Genomic DNA, 22,388 nt, shown 5'->3' with positions numbered 1-22,388 from the left:
CTGTTAGTATGCAAATGTCCTTCCAGCCAAGTGTCTGGTGATTTTTTTCACAAGTCCTTTCTTCACTCCAGCAACAGTTTAAAATCAACGTTCATATGACAAAATTAATATGCCTCATTCTTGGCCGGTGGGGGCCTGCGTGACAGGTCCTGAAAGGTATGAATGTTCAGCACAAACTACCCCATCCACTTAGAGAGTTTCCAGAGTGGAAAAGTGAAAATTTCACATTGAAGCAACAGAATCTGTTCTTCTGATTGTGGATTTTCAGCCTATTGTTGGAGTAGAGTAGAAGTAGCTTTCTTATGTTATACCTGGGAGATACCTGAGATAAAGGGATAGATTTTACAAATCAGCACTCCTACAACTGAGCTTCAAATGATAGGAGTATAAAACAGGAATTCAGGTATGAAGGTTAACACATCTAATGCCTTTCCATCTACTAGCTTTAATGAATGAAAATTGTGGGTGGCATGCTGACCTCCATGCCCAAATTCCCAATGAGCACTCCCATTAGACAAATAGCAGAAGGGCCGACTTGTAAAATCTATCCAAAAGAGAAAAGCTAAAAATACACAGCTTATTTGTTTAGCACCTGAAACAAAACAACAACTTTCATTTATACATAGAGCCTTTAAAATAGAAAAACCCCACCACATTGGTGGTTCAAAACACAGCTGACAAGTATGGGATGAAGGAAGGGAGGATACAGAAGAGGTTGGAGAGTTTGTGGGGGGGGGCGTGGGGGTTGTTGTAGGGCTGAAGTAGATTACAGAGATAAGGAGAGCTAAGGCTCTGAATAGATTTAAACACAACAATGAGAATTATAAATTTGAGGAACTGAGGGACTGGGAACCAAAGTAGGTCAATGAGGACAAAGATTTGTGTGGGCAACAGAGTTGGATGAGCTGATGTTTCAGCTGATTGGCTAGAGGTAGCAAAGACATAAATGAAGGATTCAGTGACAGCTGGATGAAGGTAAGGACAGAGGTGGGCAATATTACAGAGATGGTAGTAGGCGATGGAAAGGATATGATGTCAGGAGCTCAGCTCTTTTTGTAGATGTCTATGATTTAGAAATTTAATTGTGTAATTTATGCACTACTGCGCAATCTTTTAATGGCAACTTGCCTGTTGTAATAAACCAATTTAAAATTGAATTGTTGTCCTCTCCAATTTCCTTACCCCCTCTCCTAAAGGTGCATATTTAACACTTGGGTACAGTTTCATGGGTGCCAACTACTCTCCAGTACCTTGCCTAAATTTACAGTGTGCTTTTTACATTGTTATGTATTTTGTTCACATTTTCACCAGTGACACAGAACAATATAAAATGTGGAACTATAATTTCTGAAAGCCTTGTCGATTTAGCAATTATTTTATCCAGTGGAAAAGCTACAATCAATTTAGGCCACAATGAAGCACTTGTTGAACAAAATCCTTCATTACATATTCTCGCAACAACTTGTATTTATTCATTGCCTTTAACATCGAAACAAATCCTACAGTGCTTCATAGAAGCTGAAGGGTAACTAACTACTTTGCATTATGCTAAACCTTGACAAAATACTAGTTGGAGTATTGTGTCCAATTCTGGGCAGTGCACTTTAGGAAGGATGTGAAGGATTTGGAGAGGGTACAGAAGGGTTTAGAATGGTTTCGGGGATGAGAGATTACAGTTGTGTAGATAAACTGAAGAAGCTGGGGTTGCTTGCCTTAGAGCAGAGAAGGCTAAGAGGAGATTTGAGAGAGATGTTTAAAATTGTCAAGGGTTTAGATAGAGTAATAAAGAAAGCTGTTTCTAATGGCTGAAAGGTTGATAATCAAAATGCACAAATTTAAGGTGATTGGCAAAAGAACCAGAGGCGACATGAAGAAAATCTTTCTTGTGCAACGTGGTTAGGATTTGAAATGCACTGCCTGATATGACGGTGGACAATGATTCAATAGTAGCTTTCAAAAGGGAATTAGATAAATAGCTGAAAGTGAAAAAACTGCAGGGATATGGGAAAAGAGCTGAGAGTGGGACTAACTGCATTGCTCTTCGAAGGAGCAGGCGCACTCAATGGGCTGAATTTTGCCAGCCCAGGGCTGGCAAAATAGAGGGGGAAGTTGTTGGGAGAGGAGACAGACATCTTCCTGCTGCCATGCCACATTGCCATGGCGGGACAATTGGTGGCTCAGCCGCCTGCTGGGTGGCTAATTGAGCTACTTAGGTGGCCAATTAAGGGCCACTTCCCACCTCTGCGGGTATTATTCCCATTTTGGGAGGGCCCACCGTAGCAAGGGGACACTGCCCAGTGAAACCTGGTGGCCTCCCAGTGGGCTCCATATGGGGGCTCTCCTTGATGGGCACTCCATGCCCCATGGAGTGACCTCCCAGCGGCAACGGCCGCCCTTGTGGCAATGGTGTCGCCGGTGCTCCATGATTCCCCACCGATCGCCAGTGTCTGGCTGCCAGGCCCTGGCATCCACCAACCTACCTCAATTCACGAGGGCACCCGGTCATTGAGGCGCCTTCTCCCTGCAGCTGCAGCCTCAGTAATGGCCACCGCTAGCAGTGGCGCTGCTGAGGCTGCTAAGCTGCTGTGCCTCTGATTGGGCCTTGGAGGTAGGTCGCTGTCCTTATTTGCAACAGCAATATGCTACCCCAGATCCTGCCGCCTGCCAAAGTGGGATCGCCTCCCGCTTTCAGGCCTGGCATGAAGACTTTCCGGTGCCCGGCAAAATTCAGCCCAATGGGTGAATGGCCTCCTTCTGTGCTGTACTATTCTATGATCTATGATTCAAAGATGAAACGGTGGCCAAATGCTTCATCAAAAAGATGGGTTTTAAGGTGATCTTGAAGGAAAATAGGGAGGTAGAAAGAGGTCATGCTTGAAGGAGGGAATTTCTGAGTATAGGGTCCAGATGGCTGAACCAGACCACCAAAGAATGGGGTGAAGTGAGGGGGAGTTGCACAAGAGGCCAGAGTTAGAGGAATGGAGAGCTCTAGAGGGTGTTGTAGGGCTGGAGGAGGTTACAGAGATAGGGAGCTGTGAGGACATGAAGGAATTTAAACACATGGAAAAATATTTAAAATTTGAGGTGTTGGGGAAGTAGAAGCAATGTAGGTCAATGAGGAAAAAGGTAATGGGTCATCGGCATTAGGTGCAGGATAGGATACAGGCGGCAGAGTTTTGCATAAGCTGAAGTTTACAGAAGATGGAGGATGGGAGGCTGGCCAGGAGAGCAGTGGAATAATTGAGCCTTGAGGTGATAAAGGCACGGATGAAGCTTTTGGCAGCAAATGGGCTGCGGCAGGGCGAAAGCGGGTGTTCTTGCTCCTGGTGCATTCCTAGTTTCAATGTGTGTGCGCAGATGCTAAACAAAAAACAGATTAGGACAAGTCCTGATATCCTTCGCAGTGCACACTCACTGTCAAGTCTCATAAATAAATACTGATCACTTTGGCGAGGTGCCGAAGTATAACCGCCACCCGTGGAATGGTAACCCCTAGTGAGAGAATCAGCACTTTCAGGAGAGGAGTAAATAGCTGAGAAAATTAGGAAACAAATTCCAGCCCAGTGATATCATGAATGGAGACCATTGAGTTGGGGGGGGGGGGTGTAGTTTTAACCCCCATGTTGGGCAGGAGATGGTCAGGTTAAAAATTTAAAATCGTAGAACATGACCCCAATCCACCACCTGTTGTCACTTTTGTGGGGTGGTAGGTTATGTGGTGGCCTGAGTCTCACTCAAGAGGCAAGAAAACTCACTGTAATATTTAGATCAGGCTCCCACAGTGCATTTGAGGGACTGATTTAAATTTAACAGGTGTGGGCCGGTTTTCCCAAGGTTCGGGATACCCAGCAGCGAAACGGAGACAGGAGCAGCCAGATCGAGCAGGTAATTTCTTTTTATAGCACTGCTTGTGAGCCATGAATGCTCCTCCCAGCCTTTTGGGTAAATCTTCTGCCACAATCACTCCCTCCAAATCCGCGATGCCAAGCTTTCTGCCCCATGGACTCTCCCTCCCTCCCAATTGCCAGTCCAACAACCGCTTCTGCCCGCAAACTTTCCCAGTAACCCCCTTCCTCCCTATTGTAGGTCCAATCTCCCCCTGCTGCCCCGTGATCTTCCCTAAAGGTCTTCTGCCACTGGCTTTCCTGCCCTGCAGCTGACCAGACTGTCAATCTGACTGCTGCCAGCAGAAAAAGGAGTAAAAAAATTACAATGAGGTCCTGCTGTTAAATTCAGCAGGACCTCAACATTCCCAGATTTCCCTCCTCCCCAAACCCTCCACTGCAATTGCACTCCCCTGCCTCCCTGGAAATATCAGGGCCTGTAAATTGTGGGTAAAATTGTGCTGGTTATTAGGGCTGATTTTCCTCTCCCTTGCACCCAAGGAAAGCTTTATTTCTAAGTGCAAAGTAGAGGAAATAGGAAGGGAGATGTGTAATGCTGACTCCCTGTGTTATTACATTTTCCAGGGATTTCATAGGTGCCCAGGAGGCACAGTCATGCATATGAAATGGCAGTGAGCTGTGACTGTCTCTCCCACCACACTTACCTCCATCAATGCTGTGCAGAAGCCATTTTGATGGGCGGTCAGAGGACGTGGGCCTTAGGCCCTGCATCTCATCCCTTTTAGATTAGATTGGATGATCTGACAGGGCCAGGAAACAAAAACGTGGAACTTAGAAAGAAGTAAGTACCTTTTCTTTACATGTACCAGACACCATTCTGGAGGCTTTCTGGCTGTGGTATTTGAACAGCAGATAAAAGACTCCATAACTAGCGACCATTACCACCCCTGTTTCTGGGGCCGGGGATGGGGGTGGGGGGAGGTGGGCCGGCCTGCACCAGGGGGCTCTCTGATCTAGGCTAATTAAATTGAATCTGAAAATTGAGTTTGGGTGAGGTTATATCAGGCAGTGTGTACTTTGAGTAAACTACGCCTGATTAATTCCCCGTTTTATGCTGAAGGAATGGTGGGTGAAGAAGAAAATCAGCTTTATTATTTTTACATTCTTCATTTCTGACATTTGCATATGCAAAAGATGTCCAAAAATGACTACAGAATTTCACTAATAAAATGCTGATTGTCACGCTAGATAGTATTTCACAGATTGATGCTACTTCAAAGGATTATTTTTGACACTTTACATCCCGATCTTGTTTTTTACTTAGGTCTACCAGATGCAGAAGAAGACTCCACAATGTGCCATGTCAAACACCAGCTGTTCTTTTCTAGTTTACTGCTAAAGTGTACTGTTTTTAATAAAATCCTGAATGATGCAAAACTTCCAAAATCTTGACTATTTTTGCAATGCCTGTCTATTAATTTCAGGTGCAGTGTGTATGTTAGTTTTGTGAAATTGAGATTGAGTTTCTCTGCTTCTGCAAATTGATGTTCTCTGAATCTCAGGCCTTGATAATAATTTAAATTACACCTGTTAGTCTGCATTACAGACTCACTCACATAGGAAGATAAATGCAAGGGGGCACTTCAAGTGAATCCTGTTTGCAGACCTCAGTAAGTGTGTGGAAAAGTTTCACCATACTTCAGTTCTCGGTCCACAAAGTGCAACAATACAGTGCACACTGTACTGATGTAGAAAACCTTAATCTGTTGTACCATTTTGCCCTTATTTGTACTCAGTATTCTTCATTTGGTACAAAAATAAAGTTAAAATACAACATTGAAATATTGCATTAAAATTCTTTTCTCAAGTATTTTTATCTAATTCCTTACTAGAAATTGTAAAGAAAAGTCCACAGTAATGCATTTTATTTCATCTTCTTTGATACTTTCAATTAAAAGTAAAGAAAGACCTACAAGAATGTGAAAAAAATAATCAATTTAAATAGATAGAAAATGGCTTTTTAGCTTTGACTCTGCAGTGAGCAAATTCCTAAGCAATCCATTGGCAATCAGAGAAGCTGGACCAAATTTTGCTGCAGTTCATTTAGTTGCATCCATGTGGTTTAGTAAACATCTATCACCATTCTAATACGAATAGGATAGTGGGTCAGTGGAAGCTGAGCATTCATCATATTTTGTCTAGTTTATCATGTCTGAATCACTGGCTAAAAACAAGCTTGTTCCATGAAGATAAAACAAACATTTGTGGTGTGGTCAGACTGAAATATTGCAGACAACAGAACTCTTAAAAGTAAAAAGCATTTCCAAACACAGCATGTGATACAGTTGTTATCATGCTGTTGATTAAATTCTGTAATATGATATTCTCTCATTTACAGGAAAGGTAAATAACAAGTCTGATTTGCTTGCCACGCAAAATTGATTATGAACAGTAGGAAAACAAATTTACTTGGAATCACATTAACTGCGGACAATCTAGTTGGAACCTTAGGACGATGCACATTCACAAGATGCATGTAATTTATTTGGTAAAGCAGCATTAAACTGCATAGCAAGATACCCAAAATCCCTGTAATTTCAGTTGAAATAACTGTAGTCCGATAATGCTTTTTGATACAGCACAAGCTGGCTGGGAGTCTCAATGGACTATCCAAGAAGATGCAATTTCATTAGTTACACCATATACTCTGTTTGAAATATGTGTTCCAGCAGTTTAGCATCCAAGTACTGCCTTATGGAAAACTAATTACTGAATCACTAAGAGCTCCATAATGTCCTGCATTAAGTATCACACATCATACATAATGCATGTAAAGCAGCCTCTGCACTCTGATTACAGAACACTGTCATTAAGTGAGCAAATTAAAGATGTGAATAATTCACCGAGTGAGCTTATTTGTCAGTGCTGTGTTGTAAAATTAGAAATTCTAATGGGTGCTGCAATTTTTCTTTCTCAGTTGGCACAAAGAGCAATTTTGGGATGCATTGTAAAAATTAAAGATAATTGTCTTATTTCTTAGCATGTCCACTCAGTTTCTATATTTTCATAGGTGTCATTTTTACTTTTTTCAACAATGGTTATCAAAATAATTCTGCTTTGCATAATATAAAGAATCAATTTATAATATAAATGATATTGCAAAGTAAACAATAGATAGAGATAAGCTTATATATATAAATACATAAATTGTCACTCATTGACAATAAATTATATGACAATAAGCCCTGTAATGTTTTCCTTAAAACAACACATTTAGTTATTTTACTCAGTGAAGAAATTACACGTTTATTTTCTCTAAGGTGGTTGTTAGCAAAATCCATCACCTAACGACCTAACCCTAAGGCATTTCATAAATGTACTGCAAAAAATCAGTCATTGCAAATCTAAATAAGGCCTTAAATATATATTAGGTCATACAGTACCTCTTACCTCAGTTCCACATAATGTTGAGATTTATTTCTGCAGATCTTCTCTAAAGCCCAGAGACAGGGACAGAGTCCACTTGACCGCACATAACAGCATATTCACCAAATGCTCCCAGCTGTCAGATAAAATATTATCAATACTAACAAAAATATATTCCCCTCTGGAGAACTCTCTTTCCCTCTCTCATTCCCTCTGCCTCAAATCTTTGTGCCATTTCCTTCGGCGACAAGAACCAAGAAAATACGGAATAATGTTGTTGCTCATTGCAAATCTGAAAAAGTCCCGGCTGATGTCCTCAAATCACTGGCTGACAGGACATCCAGAGAACAAAACATTGAAGACATTAAGGGAGAAGGATTCTTTTTTCTGTAGAATGAAGGAAGCTGCATCAGATTTCTCTCTCTGTGTGTCTCAGTTTTTTTTTAATAAGGAGGGGAATGCAGACACAATAAGAGAGGGCTGTCAGTGCCGATAAATCTGCATATGGAAATACGGGTTATCCTGGGTGCAATTTTATTTAACTGTGATGTACTGTTTTTTAATTAGACAAGAACACACACAATCAGAAAGAACCCCAGCAAGGCGCAGTGACGGGCAGCTTCTCACGCGGAATCACACAAACTAAAACAGTTTATTTTAGTCGCATGTCATTGTTTTGTTGTCTAGTTTTAAAGAAAAAATTACGAATTATGGAAATTCTTCAGTTCAGTCTTCATATTCAGCAACACTGCATTATTCAGCATCATTGTCAAAGAGAACAGAAGTGATTGAACTGTGCACTGCAAAAGTTTAGCAGTCTGGTTTCAGAAAATGAAATGAATATTGAGTTAAAGATATTATATTGCACAATTATATTCATTTCGACATATATATTATTATTTTTGAGTTAATATGCTTTAGTCTTTAATTTAATGAGCGAATTCAATTATAATTGTGATGGATGGAATCACCTAATCATTTTAAAGCAAATACATAGAAGGTATGCACTTTTGTTTTTATATGTTGGTCATAGTTACAGATCCAGCATGTTCAGTGATCATATTCCAGGTGGTTGATGCAGAATAATTTGTTCTGCAAACGGTGCAGTTATCTCTTTTGAGCCTGTTATATGTACATTTTTTTAGATAGGCTACTTAAAATGAATATATTTTACATAGTTTTCAAAGAGAAAATTAGATCACATTGAATGCATCAGTGTGTAAAACTGACTGAAGTGAGTTTACTGTTCCGATCCGATGGATTTTTCGGCTTAGGGATCATGTCACAACAGGACACGAGTTAAAGGCAGAATACTTTAACAAATAATTCCCTTCCATGCACCAATATTAAACGATTTAAATATAGGTCCATTAACATTAGTTCATATCCGAATCTACCTGACCTGTTCTCTTTTTTAATGGAAAATAGAACTTTTCGTTTATACACAGGTTGGGTCAATGCAGACGATCCCTGAATTGGGAAGCTGAAGGAAGAAAGTCTGACGATTCACAAAAACCGGACCAATCACAGGGCGGCTGGTGCACGCTGACCAATCACTATCAGAGGCAGGGAGAGGGCGGGCGGCGGCAGTGCGCATGCGGGATACGTGCGTCACCGGAACGCGGGAAGCAGGAAAAGAAACAAGCAGAAAGGAAGAAGAACAGAGAAACAGGTACAGATCATATAGACAGGGGCTGGTTATTTAGACAGAGGTAGGTCATTTAGGCAGGGACTAGACATTTAGGAAGGGGCTGGTCATGCAGACGGGTTGTGACTGGTACAGATCATGTAGGCAGGGGCTGGTCCTGTAGGCAGGGACTAGACATTTAGGAAGGGGCTGGTTATGCAGACGGGTTGAGACTGGTATAGATCATGTAGGCAGGGGCTGGTCATATGGACGGGCTGGTCAGTTGGATAGGGGCTGGTCATTTAGGCAGGGACTAAACATCTAGGAAGGGGCTGGTCATGTAGACGGGTTGAGACTGGTACAGATCATGTAGACAGGGGCTGGTCATATAGACAGGAACTGGTCATTTAGGAAGGGGCCGAGACAGAGGTACTGATCATATAGACAGGGCTGGTCATTTAGGCAGGGACTAGTCATTTAGGAAGGGGCTGGTCATATAGATGGGTTGAGACTGGTACAGATCATGTAGGCAGGGGCTGGTCATATAGACAGGGGCTGTGACAGAGGTACAGATCATACAGGGGTTGGTCATATATACAGCAGCTGTGATAGAGGTATAGATCATATAGACAGACTGGTCATGTAGACAAGGCATGGTCAGATGTGAGGGACTTGTCATATGAACAGGTGCTCAAATAGTCACAGATTATATATACAGGGATTGGTCATCAAACGGGCTGCTTTGTTCTGGATGGTGTTGAGCTTCTTGAGTGTTGTTGAAGCTGCACCCATCCAAGCAAGTGGAGAGTATTCCATCACACTCCTGACTTGTGCCTTGTACATGGTGGAAAGGCTTTGGGGAGTCAGGAGATGAGTTACTCGCCGCAGGATTCCTAGCCTCTGACCTGCTCTTGTAGCCACAGTATTTATATGGCTACTCCAGTTCAGTTTCTGGTCAATGGTAGCCCCTAGGATGTTGATAGTGGGGGATTCAGCGATGGTAATGCCATCGAATGTCAAGGGGAGATGGTTAGATTCTCTCTTGTTGGCGATGGTCATTGCCTGGCACTTGTGTGGCATGAATGTTACTTGCCACTTATCAGCCCAAGCCTGGATATTGTCCAGGTCTCGCTCTTGCTGCATTTCTACACCGACTGCTTCAGTATCTGAGGAGGGGCAGATAAATATATAGGGGCTGTTGGATGAATGGAGCATTTAAATAGGGGCTGATAAAGGGATCAGTCATATGGGCAGAGATAGAAATACTAAGTACAAATCAAAGCATGCATATGTATGCACAAATATAATAGATATAGGGGCAGAGGTACATGGATAAGTGGTGCGTTTTCATAGGGAGATTGTGTCACTCCGTCAGACAAATTGTAACTTGCTCTGTGTGCATTTCTCAGTATGTCTAGAGACTGTTAAGCATAGTGATGGGTTTCTCTGTGTCCCAGATACCCAGCTGACCAGAGATGAAAGGTTTGCTTGTTTGCATCATGCACCTTTATAATACTGAGAGGGAAGGTAAGCTTCCAGTTGTTTGCCAGTGCTATCTTGTAATGAGCTGTTAGAATGCTCTTGATTTATCTCAGTTGATTCCGGTCATTTTTCCCCCTCCTGCTTCCCTGTGGTGATGCACCTTTCCTTGACGGCTTGACTGAGATCAGGATTTTTTCAAGTGGAGGATTGCCTCTGTGAGCCAATGTCCTGCCACTCTGGGTGAAGTACTGGGATGCTTATGTCACTATCAGCTCGAGAATAGTAGATGTTATTTATAGGTGCCCTTTGTATTATTTCCTTCATTTAGAGTTAGTTAACTGGAATTAGTGTACATTTGTGACATCATTGGCTGTTCTGTTGCTTTATAAATTTGGCAGTGTGCTAATTGGTGGGTGAAGCAGCTAATAATGGTTTTCATCTACAATGTTTTTCTAGGAAGATGGATGACGACTTTGGTGGATCTCTTACTCCTCCTGTCTCTCCGTATGGGATAGAAAGGATGGAGACAGATGTGGAGTGCTGCAGACCTCCTTGTTTTTCCTGCATCTTGGGTCAGCGAGATGGGGGAAAATCCTTTTCTGCTGATAGCTATCTCGCAAGCGGATCACTAAACCGGTACATAACATGTAAACTAGCTGTTACATTTTGTTGGCGAGAGATTCAAAGACTGAGTTGTGGATGATCTAACTCTCTATAGCAACAAGCTTATTTGTTTCATTGGAGTTTGCCCATATTTCCTGAAGTATCCGGTCAAATGGATTTTCTTTGATTCCGTAACTGCCACTTTACCAGTGTTCACTATAAGCTGGTGTCCGGGTGCAAAAAGTAATCAAAAGGCTAATGGAACATTGACCTTTATCTCAAGAGGGTTGAATACAACCGTGAAGAAATTATGCTTCAATTGGAGACCCTTGGTCAGTCCCTATCTGGAATACAGTTTTGGGCAATGCATCTGAGAAAAGATATATTGGTCTTGGAGTGCAAATTCACCAGAATTATATCGGGCAATGAAAGGTTTAAATTATGAGGACTGGTTACATAAACTTAGATAAATGCAAAATACTGCGGATGCTGGAAATCTGAAATAAAAACAGAAAATGCTGAAAATACTCAAGGCCTAGCTTTGGGTGTGATGTAAAGTCTTTGATTGCAGTTATGTCTTGCAGTTCTCGTTGGGTCCAGTGCACACTTTCAAACTTGTTTCCATGGCCTTCTGTCTTGAGGCTTGAGTTACTTCCGTGGGTCCCTGGAACTCTGCATGAGAGAGGGAGAGAGACAGGGAGAGACCTCCCTTCTCTTTGATCTTCAAATTGCAGTGTCTTCCTTTCTGTGTGGCACAATTCGGAACCCCCCCCCCCCCAACCAGGTTGCCAGCAGGTTAGTCATGTGACTAACTTCTTATTTGGAACAACCTCTCTGGCGAGTGGATTTCCCCCAAGCTTGTGAGACACTCTCAGTGTGGGGGGTGGAGGGGGTTCGTGGAATGCTGGTTTTTACACATTCAGTGTCTCTTCATCAAAATTCACCTGGCTAATTGAATCAGGGAGTCACTCCGTTGTCGTCTTCAGGCAACTGTCTTTTAGAATGCAAATGTGCGGCCATGTTTTCAGCCACTGTCTTTTAGAATGCTGTACTAGTGTTTTAATGGGAAGTGCAAACCCACTTGCAGGCTTAAGTAACTAGATTTTTGAATGAAAGTCAAACCTGTACTCTGCTCATATTTTTAGTTTTGAAGATGCTAAGGAATAATAGTAAAAAAAGAATTTATATTTATATCATGCTTTTTGTATTTTCAGGATGCCCAAAGCAATTCACAACCAATGAACTATATTTGAAGTGTATTCACTGTTTTGTAGACAAAAATGCAACAACCACTTTGCACACAGCAAGGTCAGGAACAGCAACTGAGAGAAATGAACATTTTCTTTTGTTATTAGATCAGGGGTGAATGTTGGTCAGAATACCAGGAGAATTCCCTGCTATCCTTTGAAAAAGTGTTCGAGGTCCTTTTACATCCACTTGAATAGGCATTCATTCGATGCCGTTGGTTTAATGTTTCATCTAATAATGCAGCCTTCCCTCAGCTGTACAGTGAAGTGTCAGATTATATGTTCAAGTTTAGGGTGGGTTTGAACCCACAAGCTTCGAATTCGGAGGGAAGAGTGCTGCTATTGAGCCAACCTAAAGAATAACAAACTTTATGTGAGAGCTGTCATATTCAGGGATTTGCTGCCTATTCGTTTCTTCAGCACAGTCTGAGATATTGAGATTCAAAACCTCATGCTTATCAATTGATAAGTCTCGTGTTACTGGCTGCATTTAATACTTACACAGAATTTGATAAATAATCTGTGGAGAGCGAAGCAGAGTTAACATTTCAGGTCTGTGACCTTTCATCAGAATGCTGACCTGCTGAGTATTTCCAGTACTTCCTGTTTTTATTTCAGATTTCCACCATCTGCAGTATTTTGCTTTTATTGATAAATAATCTGTTTTGTTCTGAAATTAATTATTAATTTGTTGCATATTCAGTGCACTTAGAATTTAGCATTAACATGTGCATAGAAGTTGCATAGAAGTCCCAGGGTTGGGAATGGAGGATGGGGGGGGGGGCCCAAAAATACTGGTGCTGGCTAGTGTGTCAGTTTTGAGACACCATTCCCAGCGCTGGCAATGTTTCCCGGGGGAGGTTGGGTGGGGTTGGGGGGCGGGCGGCAGGGTAGGACAGTGATCCTAATTGAGGCCAGTAAAGCACCAAACAGCTTGTTAAGAGCTTGCGAGAGGTGGCGGTTCAGATTTTGAGGGGGGCGCACAGGTTTCATGTGCTTTCCTGTTTGCTGACCAATTGAAGGGAGGTAGGTACAGAGTGAGGAGCCAGTCATGGCTGCCCCCGGGACAGTGGAGTAAAGGGTGGCAGCCTCCAATACCCTCCTGCAAGCTTCTCGGTATTGTAGTGGTCTGCTGCACACTCCATAACATGGCCTTCCAGAAAGGTGTGAACCTTGAGGACGGTGAGGCACTGGAAGGAGACAGCACATCGGGGAAGGAGTGGGAGGTGAGAGAGGAGGAGGAGGAGTTGGAGACGGAGGGTGATGATGTTCAATAGAGAAGTGCCTCTACTGCATGAAGAGGTGGATGGGCCTGGTTTGGGCTGCAAAGGGCTCATGAGGATGCCATGAATGTCAGGGATCTCCTGATTCAGGAATGTTTCAGCTGAGCCCTTCTAATCCAGGTTGAAGGGCATGGCATGGAAGGGAGTCTGAGATACCTGTGCGAACACATGGATGGAAGACACACCCTGGAACATCGAATCACCTAGCACCAATGAAGGAAACACATCTGTGCCGTCGCTGTGGAGGATCCCGTTATCTCTTTCATTACCTCATACCTCTTTTCCTGTCACGGCAGCAATAAAAGGAGACCCAGACGTTTGGTTTAAAGTGTCATCATTTATAAAGTGCAAAGAGAGAAAAGCAGTAGACAGAGACAATAAGAAGACACCACAGTGATCTGCTCAGTGCTCTACGTAACGGAGTGGCTTCCGTGCTTGGTCATTCCTACGCGGTGCTCCCCTCGCCGCCTTGGAGGAGATGGAGGCAGCCTGCTCATTTGTCTCAGCTTGCAGCTGAAATGCATGTGGCGGTCGTCCTCATCATGAAGGTGCCCGTGGTACATCTCCAGAGGCTTTTGCACCTCAATCATTGCAGGGGCAGCCTGTCACTTGGCCCTGTTGCACATATCGTCCCTCAGTCAGAAGGACCAAGGATGGCGTGAGGGGTGGCACCCTCAACCTCCTCTGTGACATCCTCAGCCCTTAATGGGCACTCCAGATGCCAGATGGAGTACACTAGCTGGGGTACAGTTGGCATTCCCTCCAAAGATCTCTGTGTCACCAACACCACCAACAGCACCACGCTACACAACATCTTATGCATCCTGTGGACATTTGTACGTATTTCCTGAATGCACTCTGAGTGATGCCGATTATGGCTCTCTAAGAGGTTGGCCACTCTCTCAGTGGAGGAACTCATGCACTCATAGCCTGAACCATTGCACTGAACCATTGTGGTGCATATGAACCTCCATCCTCTGCCCAAGACCCCACACTGCCTCACGAAACACCGACATGTGGGAACACATCTCCTGTTGCTGTTCAAGGTAGAGCCTCCTTTCCAGTGACTCCCAAGGCCTTGCATCTATGCCCAGATGAGTAGGGTTGTGTCTGTCCTCCCTCCTCAGTGGGGAACTGACCACTGCTCCCTCTCCTTCGGCACCTCCTCCTGCCCACTAGTGCCATGTTCATCACTCTGTGCCTACCTACATGCGTGTGAGGACCCTCCAAGGTGAGAGTATCTTGCTGGTGGACAGTGCATTTGTGAGGTGTGACAGTGCGGCTTCTTCTCCTTTGTGCTGCTGTGGGCCCATGGATCAAGAGGGAGAGGCTTTTTTTTATTCATTCATTCAGGGAATGTGTGCGTTGCTGGCTAGGCCAGCATTTATTGCCCATCCCTAATTTCTCTTGAAAAGGTGGTGGTGAGCTGCCTTCTTGAATCACTGCAGCGCTTGAATTGTAGGTTCACCCACAGTGCTGTTCGGAAGGGAGTTCCAGGATTTTGACTCAGTGACAGTGAAGGAACGGCGATATAGTTCCGAGTCAGGATCGTGTGTGGCTTGGAGGGGAGCTTGCAGGTGGTGGTGTTCCCATTATCTGCTGCCCTTGTCCTTCTAGGTAGAAGAGGTCGTGGGTTTGGAAGGTGCTGTCGAAGGAGCCTTGGTGAGTTGCTGCATCATGTCGATGGTACACACTGCTGCCACTGTGCATCGGTGGTGGAGGGAGTGAATGTTAAAGGTGGTGGATGGGGTGCTGATCAAGTGGGCTGCTTTGTCCTGGATAGTGTTGAGCCTCTTGAGTGTTGTTGGAGCTGCACCCATCCAGGCAAATGGAGAGTATTCCATCACAGTCCTGACCTGTGCCTTGTAGATGGTGGACGGGCACTGCGGAGTCAGGAGATGAGTTACTCGCAGAATTCCCAGCCTCTGACCTGCACTTGTAGGCACGGTATTTATGTGGCTGGTCCAGTTCAGTTTCTGGTCAATGGTAACCCCCAGGATGTTGATAGTGGGGGATTCAGTGATGGTAATGCCATTGCACATCAAGGGGAGATGGTTAGATCCTCTCTTGCTTGCGATTGTCATTGCCTGGCACTTGTGTGGCGCGAATGTTACTTGCCACTTATCAGCCCAAGCCTGGATGTTGTCCAGATCTTGCTGCATTTCTACACGGACTGCTTCAGTATCTGAGGAGTCGCGAATGGTGCTGAACATTATGCAATCATCAGCGAACATCCCCACTTCTGACCTTATGATGGAGGGAAGGTCATTGATGAAGCAACTGAAGATGGTTGGGCCTAGGACACTACCCTGAGGAACTCCTGCAGTGATGTCCTGGGACCGAGATGATTGACCTACAACAACCACAACCATCATCCTTTGTGTTAGGTATGACTCCAACCAGCAGAGAGTTTTTCCCCTGATTCCCATCGACTCCAGTTTTGCTAGGGCTCCTCGATGCCATACTCTCAAATGCTGCGTTGATGTCAAGGGCAGTCACTCTCACCTTAGCTCTGGAGTTCAGCTCTTTTGTCCATGTCTGGACCAAGGCTGTAATGAGGTCAGGAGTTGAGTGGCCCTGGCAGAACCCAAACCGAGCGTCACTGAGCAGGTTATTGGTGAGCAAGTGCAGTTTGATAGCACTGTTGACGTCACCTTCCATCACTTTGCTCATGATTGAGAATAGACTGATAGCGCGGTAATTGGCTGCGTTGGATTTGTCTTGCTTTATGTGGACAGGACCTACCTGGGCAATTTTCCACATTGCTAGGTAGATGCCAGTGTTGTAGCTGTACTGAAACAGCTTGGCCAGGGACGCGGCTAATTCTGGAGCACAAGTCTTTAGTACTATTGCCGGAATGTTGTCAGGGCCCATAGCCTTTGCAATATCCAGTGTCTTCAGCCGTTTCTTGATATCCTGTGGAGTGAATCAGATTGGCTGAAGACTGACATTTGTGATACTGGGAACCTCAGGAGGAGGCCAAGATGGGTCGACACTTCTAGCTGAAGATGGATGCAAATACTTCAGCCTTTTCTTTTGCACTGATGTGCTGGGCACCCTCACCATTGAGAATGGGGATATTTGTGGAGCCTCGTCCTCCTGTTAGTTGTTTAATTGTCCACCACCATTCACGACTAGATGTGGCAGGACTGCAGAGCTTGGATCTGATCCGTTGGTTGTGGGATCACTTAGCCCTGTCTGTTGCATGCTACGTCTGTTGTTTGCCATGCAAGTAGTCCTGTTGTGTAGCTTCACTCGGCTAACGCTTCATTTTTAGGTATGCATGGTGCTGCTCCTGGCATGCCCTCCTGCACTCTTCATTGAACCAGGGTTGGTCTCCCGGCTTGATGGTAAAGGTAGAGTTGGGGATATGCCGGGCCATGAGGTTACAGATTGTGGTTGAATACAATTCTGCTGCTGCTGATAGTCCACAGCGCCTCATGGATGCCCAGTTTTGAGTTGAGCTGCCATGGGTTGGTCATCTGCACCTGTGGGAGGCATGAGGAGAGATGATGAGAGCTCGCCTAAGAGAGTAGAAGCCTCTGCAGTGCTGAGGCTACCAGTGTTAGCCAGTGCGCGACACAATGTCAGATGGGGTGGAGTTTACTGCCTTAAAGCCCACTTTGTCCTCTGTAATCACCAGTCCATCATGAGTTCCCATTTCACCAGGCCTAATTGCCTCCTCTTCCACTATCCCAGACATCTCCATTGCTGTCTGCTCCATTGGGGTAATTCGGTAGAAGAACGGCACCCCTCTCCCGTCTGGGCCTTCTCCCTCGCATTGTGTGCCCATTGCTCCTTCAAGGACTAGATAAGGCACTGCTGTCTTTTGTGTCCAATGTCATCTTCCCCTATGCATCAGGAGCTGCATGTCTCAGTGATGACAATCCTCAGCAGCACTATGGCTTTTGAGTTGTTCTGAGGGGTTAGTAAGTGCGCTGGACAAACACTCCTCCCATGTTCAGGAGCAGCATGAGCCCTGAGGCTCCTCGGGTGGTATGTCTACTGGAGGGTGCAAACTCTGAGACCTATCCTGATGGTGGGGGGATTGCACGCAACTTGCCAGAGCATATGAGGTCGTTGAACCTTTTATGCACAGGATCCAGGTTCTTCTAGTCACGTTGCTGCCACTGACAGCGACAGCTATCTGAACCCAGGCCTCTTTGGTTTCAGCTGGTGGTCTCCTCCTGTCACCCTCTGGGAAGAGGATCTCGCTCCTCTCTCTCACGGCCTCCAACATTAGATCAAGGTTGGTCTCAATGAAGAGAGGGGCAACCCCAGTGAATTCTAACTGAACAACCGAGTGGCATTATTTAATCTTTAAAAAGTTTTGAATATTTTGACTGAGGAAATAAATCCTGTCAGTATTTCAAACACACTACTGCACCAGCAAGTTAAATTTAACCTTCTGTGTTTTCATCAAGGAGACGGGAAGCAGGAGTCAGGTCCTGAACCCACCTCCAAGGGGAAACTGATTAAAGTCATGATTTTCATGGGGGTGAGCCCTTAATTGGTATGGAGATGGCTCTCCTGACTCATTTCGCTTCCCTCTGGTGCTGTGGAAGGCTTTGGCACAAACCGCAGATCTCTCCCACAGGACAACCAGCAGCCTCAGTGATGGCTGCCTTGTGGCGTCTAAATCAGTCCCTCACTTCACCTGACCCACCTCCGTTCCTTTCCCCACTGGCTCTAATTGGACAGGGAACCCATCTTCATATCAATTAAGGGCTCACCCCCATGAAAGTCATGACTTTAATCAGTTTCCCCTTGGAGCAGGGTTCAGGACCCGACTCCTGTTTCCGTCTCCTTGATGAAAACACAGAAGGTTAAATTTAACTTGCTGGTGCAGTAGTGTGTTTGAAATATTGACAGGATTTATTTCCTCAGTCAAAATATTCAAAACTTTTTAAAGATTAAGTAATGCCACTCGGTTGTTCAGTTAGAATTCATTGGGGTAATCGTCACCATGCCCCTCCCAGAGTGTAAATCTAGTGAAGCAGATCAGCTGGCTGTCATAGAATCCACCCACATTGATATCAGTGCAACGAAAAACGAGCAGGTTCTGCAATGGTGAGTGATCCGCTCCAACAGATAACCACCCGGGGGCCAAGTAGATGATCACCATTATATTCCTGTTTAAGGCTCATTAAGATTTGTCATATTACTCACTGGGCAAAAACATGCATTTTTATTATCAGAGTTTCTTTGGATTTTGCTGCAGATCGACAACGACAAGGCCCTAGAAGTATGCTTGCCAATTACCAGCTGCATTTCCTGAACTTTCGGAACGAAGCTTTGAAATGTGGTTGCGTTTAATGCCCAACTTGTACTTTTGCTATTTGCTGGAAGTTCTGATTAAGTTGATGCCATCTGTTCTTTTGTATTTTTAAGACTGCTACTAAGATTGGATCCTTCCCCCACTGGCTACGAAGCTGACACAATGGATATTTTTGGTTTTCAGTGGGTGACTGAAATGGCACTTGTGGAATCTCCGAAACTTCTGTTTGGATTACTGAGGTACCAGTGCTTGAATTACAGTAGCGATTTAATCTTTTTTGTGAACTCGAAAAATTCAGCAGTTTCTGTACTGTACATGTAATACCCTGAAATATTCTTCCAGTAAATAATTTTGAATGTAGTGCTGTGCAGCTTGAGAAGCTTATAGTGATAACCAGATTGTATAATTTAGCATTTGTATAGAACTGTTTACTAATTTTAATCGTGTGGACAGTGAACCCCGCCCCGATGATATTGAAGCTGTACCTATTCTATACTTTGCTGTTCTGCAGGTCCATACTGTCGAGACAAACTGTTATCCTCTTTCCAATACCTGCTTATCATATTTAACTTAATCTGGTGCTTCTACCAAAAATTTTACCACAGAGACCAGTTGCTTACAGATTTAAACAACTAATACCTTTATATGCAATTAAATAGTGCTTTGTACACAAGTTACGTAATGATGAATTTACTGGACTCGTATCCCAGACGCCAGGACTAATAATCCAGAGAATTTGAGTTCAGTCCCACCATGGCAGTTTGAGAATTTAAATCCAGTTTTAGAATTCTCAAAATAAGAAACTGGTATCAGTACAAGTGACCATCAGTCCATCAGATTGTTGTAAAAACCAAACTGGTTTATTTATGTTGTCATGCAGACCCCACCCCCCCCTCACCTGCCAAGAATGAGGCACATTAATTTTGTCATATGAACATTGATTTGAAAACTGTTGCTGAAGTGAAGAAAGGACTTGTTTAAAAATAATCACCAGCCTCTTGGCTGGAAAGACATTTGCATATTAACAGACAGTGCTTGTGGAGACAAAGGAGTTACTTTCCTCATCCAATTTAACCCACAACAGACTTTGAGCACCAGACATTGAAGGTGAGGGAGCTCAAATTTCAGGATGACTGCTGGATGGCCAAATCCACAAACAGACGTGGTCAGACCACCTGGCCACATAACTAGCCTGCTTGGCAACCTGGTTTTTCCTAATTGTGCGAAGAGTTTTGAACTCGGAGACTGCAGTATGCTCCTGGACGGAAAAAGACCTCTCCTGTCTGGCTCTCCCTCTCTTTCTCACGGAACTCCAAATCCACTGAAGACGCATGAACCCCAAGAGGGAAGGGTCGCCTGCAGCGAGCAAGGTTTAAGAAGAATACTGGGCCCCAACGAAGAGCAAGACCTACCTACAATCAAGGACTCTACAGTGAGCTCGAAGAACCGTAACAAAAACCCTCTTCAGAGAACGCCTCAAACTTTTCCACTTTATTTTCTTCTCTTTTCTGTCTCTATCTGCATGTGTGTACTGCATATGCATGTTAGCATGGGCGCGTCATAGGCGTTAACCAAATTAGAGTTTAAGTTTAAAAAAGTTTGACCTTTTTCTTTAAACCTAAGAAAACTTGTTTGGCTAGTTTCCTTGCCTTATAATTGGAAGTAAGTGAATAAGGATTCACTAAGGGGGAGCTCAAAACAAGGTGTGTTAAAAATAAAATCCTGTTATGGTAAGACCAGGTGAAGGCTGAGAGGGAAACCTAGACCCCTTTCTCACTGGGTTATAATGATATCCTTGTTACGACCAACCGCTCCAGTCAAAGCCCCCAATCAAAATATACGATTTTGTTAATTCAATCCCGTCCCTCCACAGATCGCCTAACATATCATTTTAAACTTTCCAAATTAAAGAAAGATCCAGCCAAATTGTATCATCTATTAACGCCCGAATGAGGTTAGCCAAACCAGGTGTCTTTAAATGAACAAATTAACTGTTTAATTAAAAAAACTAAATTCTTAAACACTATGAAAATATAAACATTTAAAATAGAAAAAATTAGAGTCCTTGCAAATTTACAGTCCAATTTTGCTTGAAGTCCTCACAGCTGTCCGATGGGGAAAAAGTTTCTTCCACAGTCGAACAGTCCGTAGTCTAATTCCAGCAGGAAGTGATGCTTTCCTTCCTTCAGCGAATTTCAACAATTAATGACTTCAAACACTTTTTAAAATGAAGCAATTTGGCTTTAGAATTTTTGAGGGATAAAAGATTGTCAGAGTCTAACTTCCCTTCCTTTAGTTTAAATTGTCAGAGATCTCTGTTTTGGCTTGACTTTTTTTTAGAATTTTGAGAGATAATTAAACAGACAAAATTCAGTTTAAATGGCTGAATGCTCTTCTTTCAGTTGCTAACGCCAGCTGTCTCTGTGTTCTCTGTTAGAACAAACTGTCTCCAACTAATAAGCCAGTTCAAAATTGAATTGTAACAAATTTATCGCATGATGCTCAGTCTAAGTGGCTGTATCCAAGGTGATGAGAATGCACCTTCTGAATAGCTGTCTCTGAATGGCTGTTGACGGGTAACCAGGATGCATTCTCTGAAGCTGTTGGTTCCCTCTCCATATGGGTATATCCAACGGTAACCAAAAATGCATTTTCTATAATGCCTGAGGCTTGCTGGTTCTTAAAACAGTACTGATCTTTTGCAAACTTTAAAGACAAACTGCATATTCCCAGGAGAAAAAAAACTACAGGACCATGACAGTCCTTTAGGAAATGTAGGAGCATAGGAACTGCTAGATGAAAAAGGACGGAAGTCCATCTAGTTTACCTTTTACCATCTTGGTTGTTGTATGGCCCAACGATATTGAAGTTGTTAACTAATCATGGCAATCACATTTTCCTTTGTCAACAACAGATCCAGGCATGAGATGAGAAAACTCCCAGTGGTGGAAAGCTTTGGGACCCACCTGGCTAATGTCATCTATTTTTTTCTAAGCATGCTACAGGTGCCATTTGCCATAACTTAGCAGAAGAAAAATTGCTATCCTTACCCAGTCTGGCCTATATGTGACTCCAGTCCGACAACATCGTGGTTGAATCTTAACTGCCCTCTGAAGTGGCCTGGCACACCACTTGGTTGAATCAAAGCGTTACCAATTTATGGTGACTGAATGCCAGATTCTCTTGATTAAAAATAAAAACAGAGAATGCTGGAAATATTTAACAAGTCAGGCAGCATTTGTGGAGACAGAAACAGAGTTAACGTTTCAGGTTTCTCTTCCCACAGATGCTGCCTGTGCTCCCTGACATGCTGTGTATTTTCAGCATTCTCTGTTTTTATTTCAGATTTCCAGCATTTGAAATATTTTGCTTCTGTTTTTAATTAAATGGTTTGTGAGAAATTGGGTTGTGAAAAGAAGAAAGTTGGATTACAAATGTGCTGATGTGAACGTTAAACAAAAATTGCAAACAAGAAGAAAACAATGAATCTTTGGAAAAGGTGGGCAGCGTTTTTGCTCCTGGGATCAGAAGGGGAGGCAAGTGGGTGGCTGAAGGCCTAAGCTACTTAGGAAGCAAGAAGGAAGCCGGGCATGTGGC

General features: G+C 43.7%; 1 protein-coding gene across 6 annotated transcripts in view; it reads left to right on the top strand.

Moving 5' to 3' along the window:
- Positions 1-8,883: 8,883 nt before the first annotated feature.
- mms22l (MMS22-like, DNA repair protein) overlaps positions 8,884-22,388 on the top strand; it is a 176,928-nt gene continuing 163,423 nt past the window's right edge. For 2 of the 6 annotated variants that reach the window (XM_068025904.1, XM_068025889.1), the window contains exons 1-3: positions 8,884-8,943; positions 10,837-11,016; positions 18,905-19,030. In XM_068025904.1, the coding sequence (XP_067882005.1) occupies positions 10,841-11,016; positions 18,905-19,030 (302 nt within the window). In that variant the 5' untranslated portion in view covers positions 8,884-8,943; positions 10,837-10,840. The other 4 variants (XM_068025894.1, XM_068025911.1, XM_068025917.1 and 1 more) reach the window with 4 other exon arrangements.

Source organism: Heterodontus francisci, chromosome 3 (genome assembly GCF_036365525.1).
Source record: "Heterodontus francisci isolate sHetFra1 chromosome 3, sHetFra1.hap1, whole genome shotgun sequence".
NCBI lineage: Eukaryota > Metazoa > Chordata > Chondrichthyes > Heterodontiformes > Heterodontidae > Heterodontus > Heterodontus francisci.
Note: the sequence above shows the minus strand (reverse complement) of the source record. Positions and strands in the feature narration are given on the sequence as shown.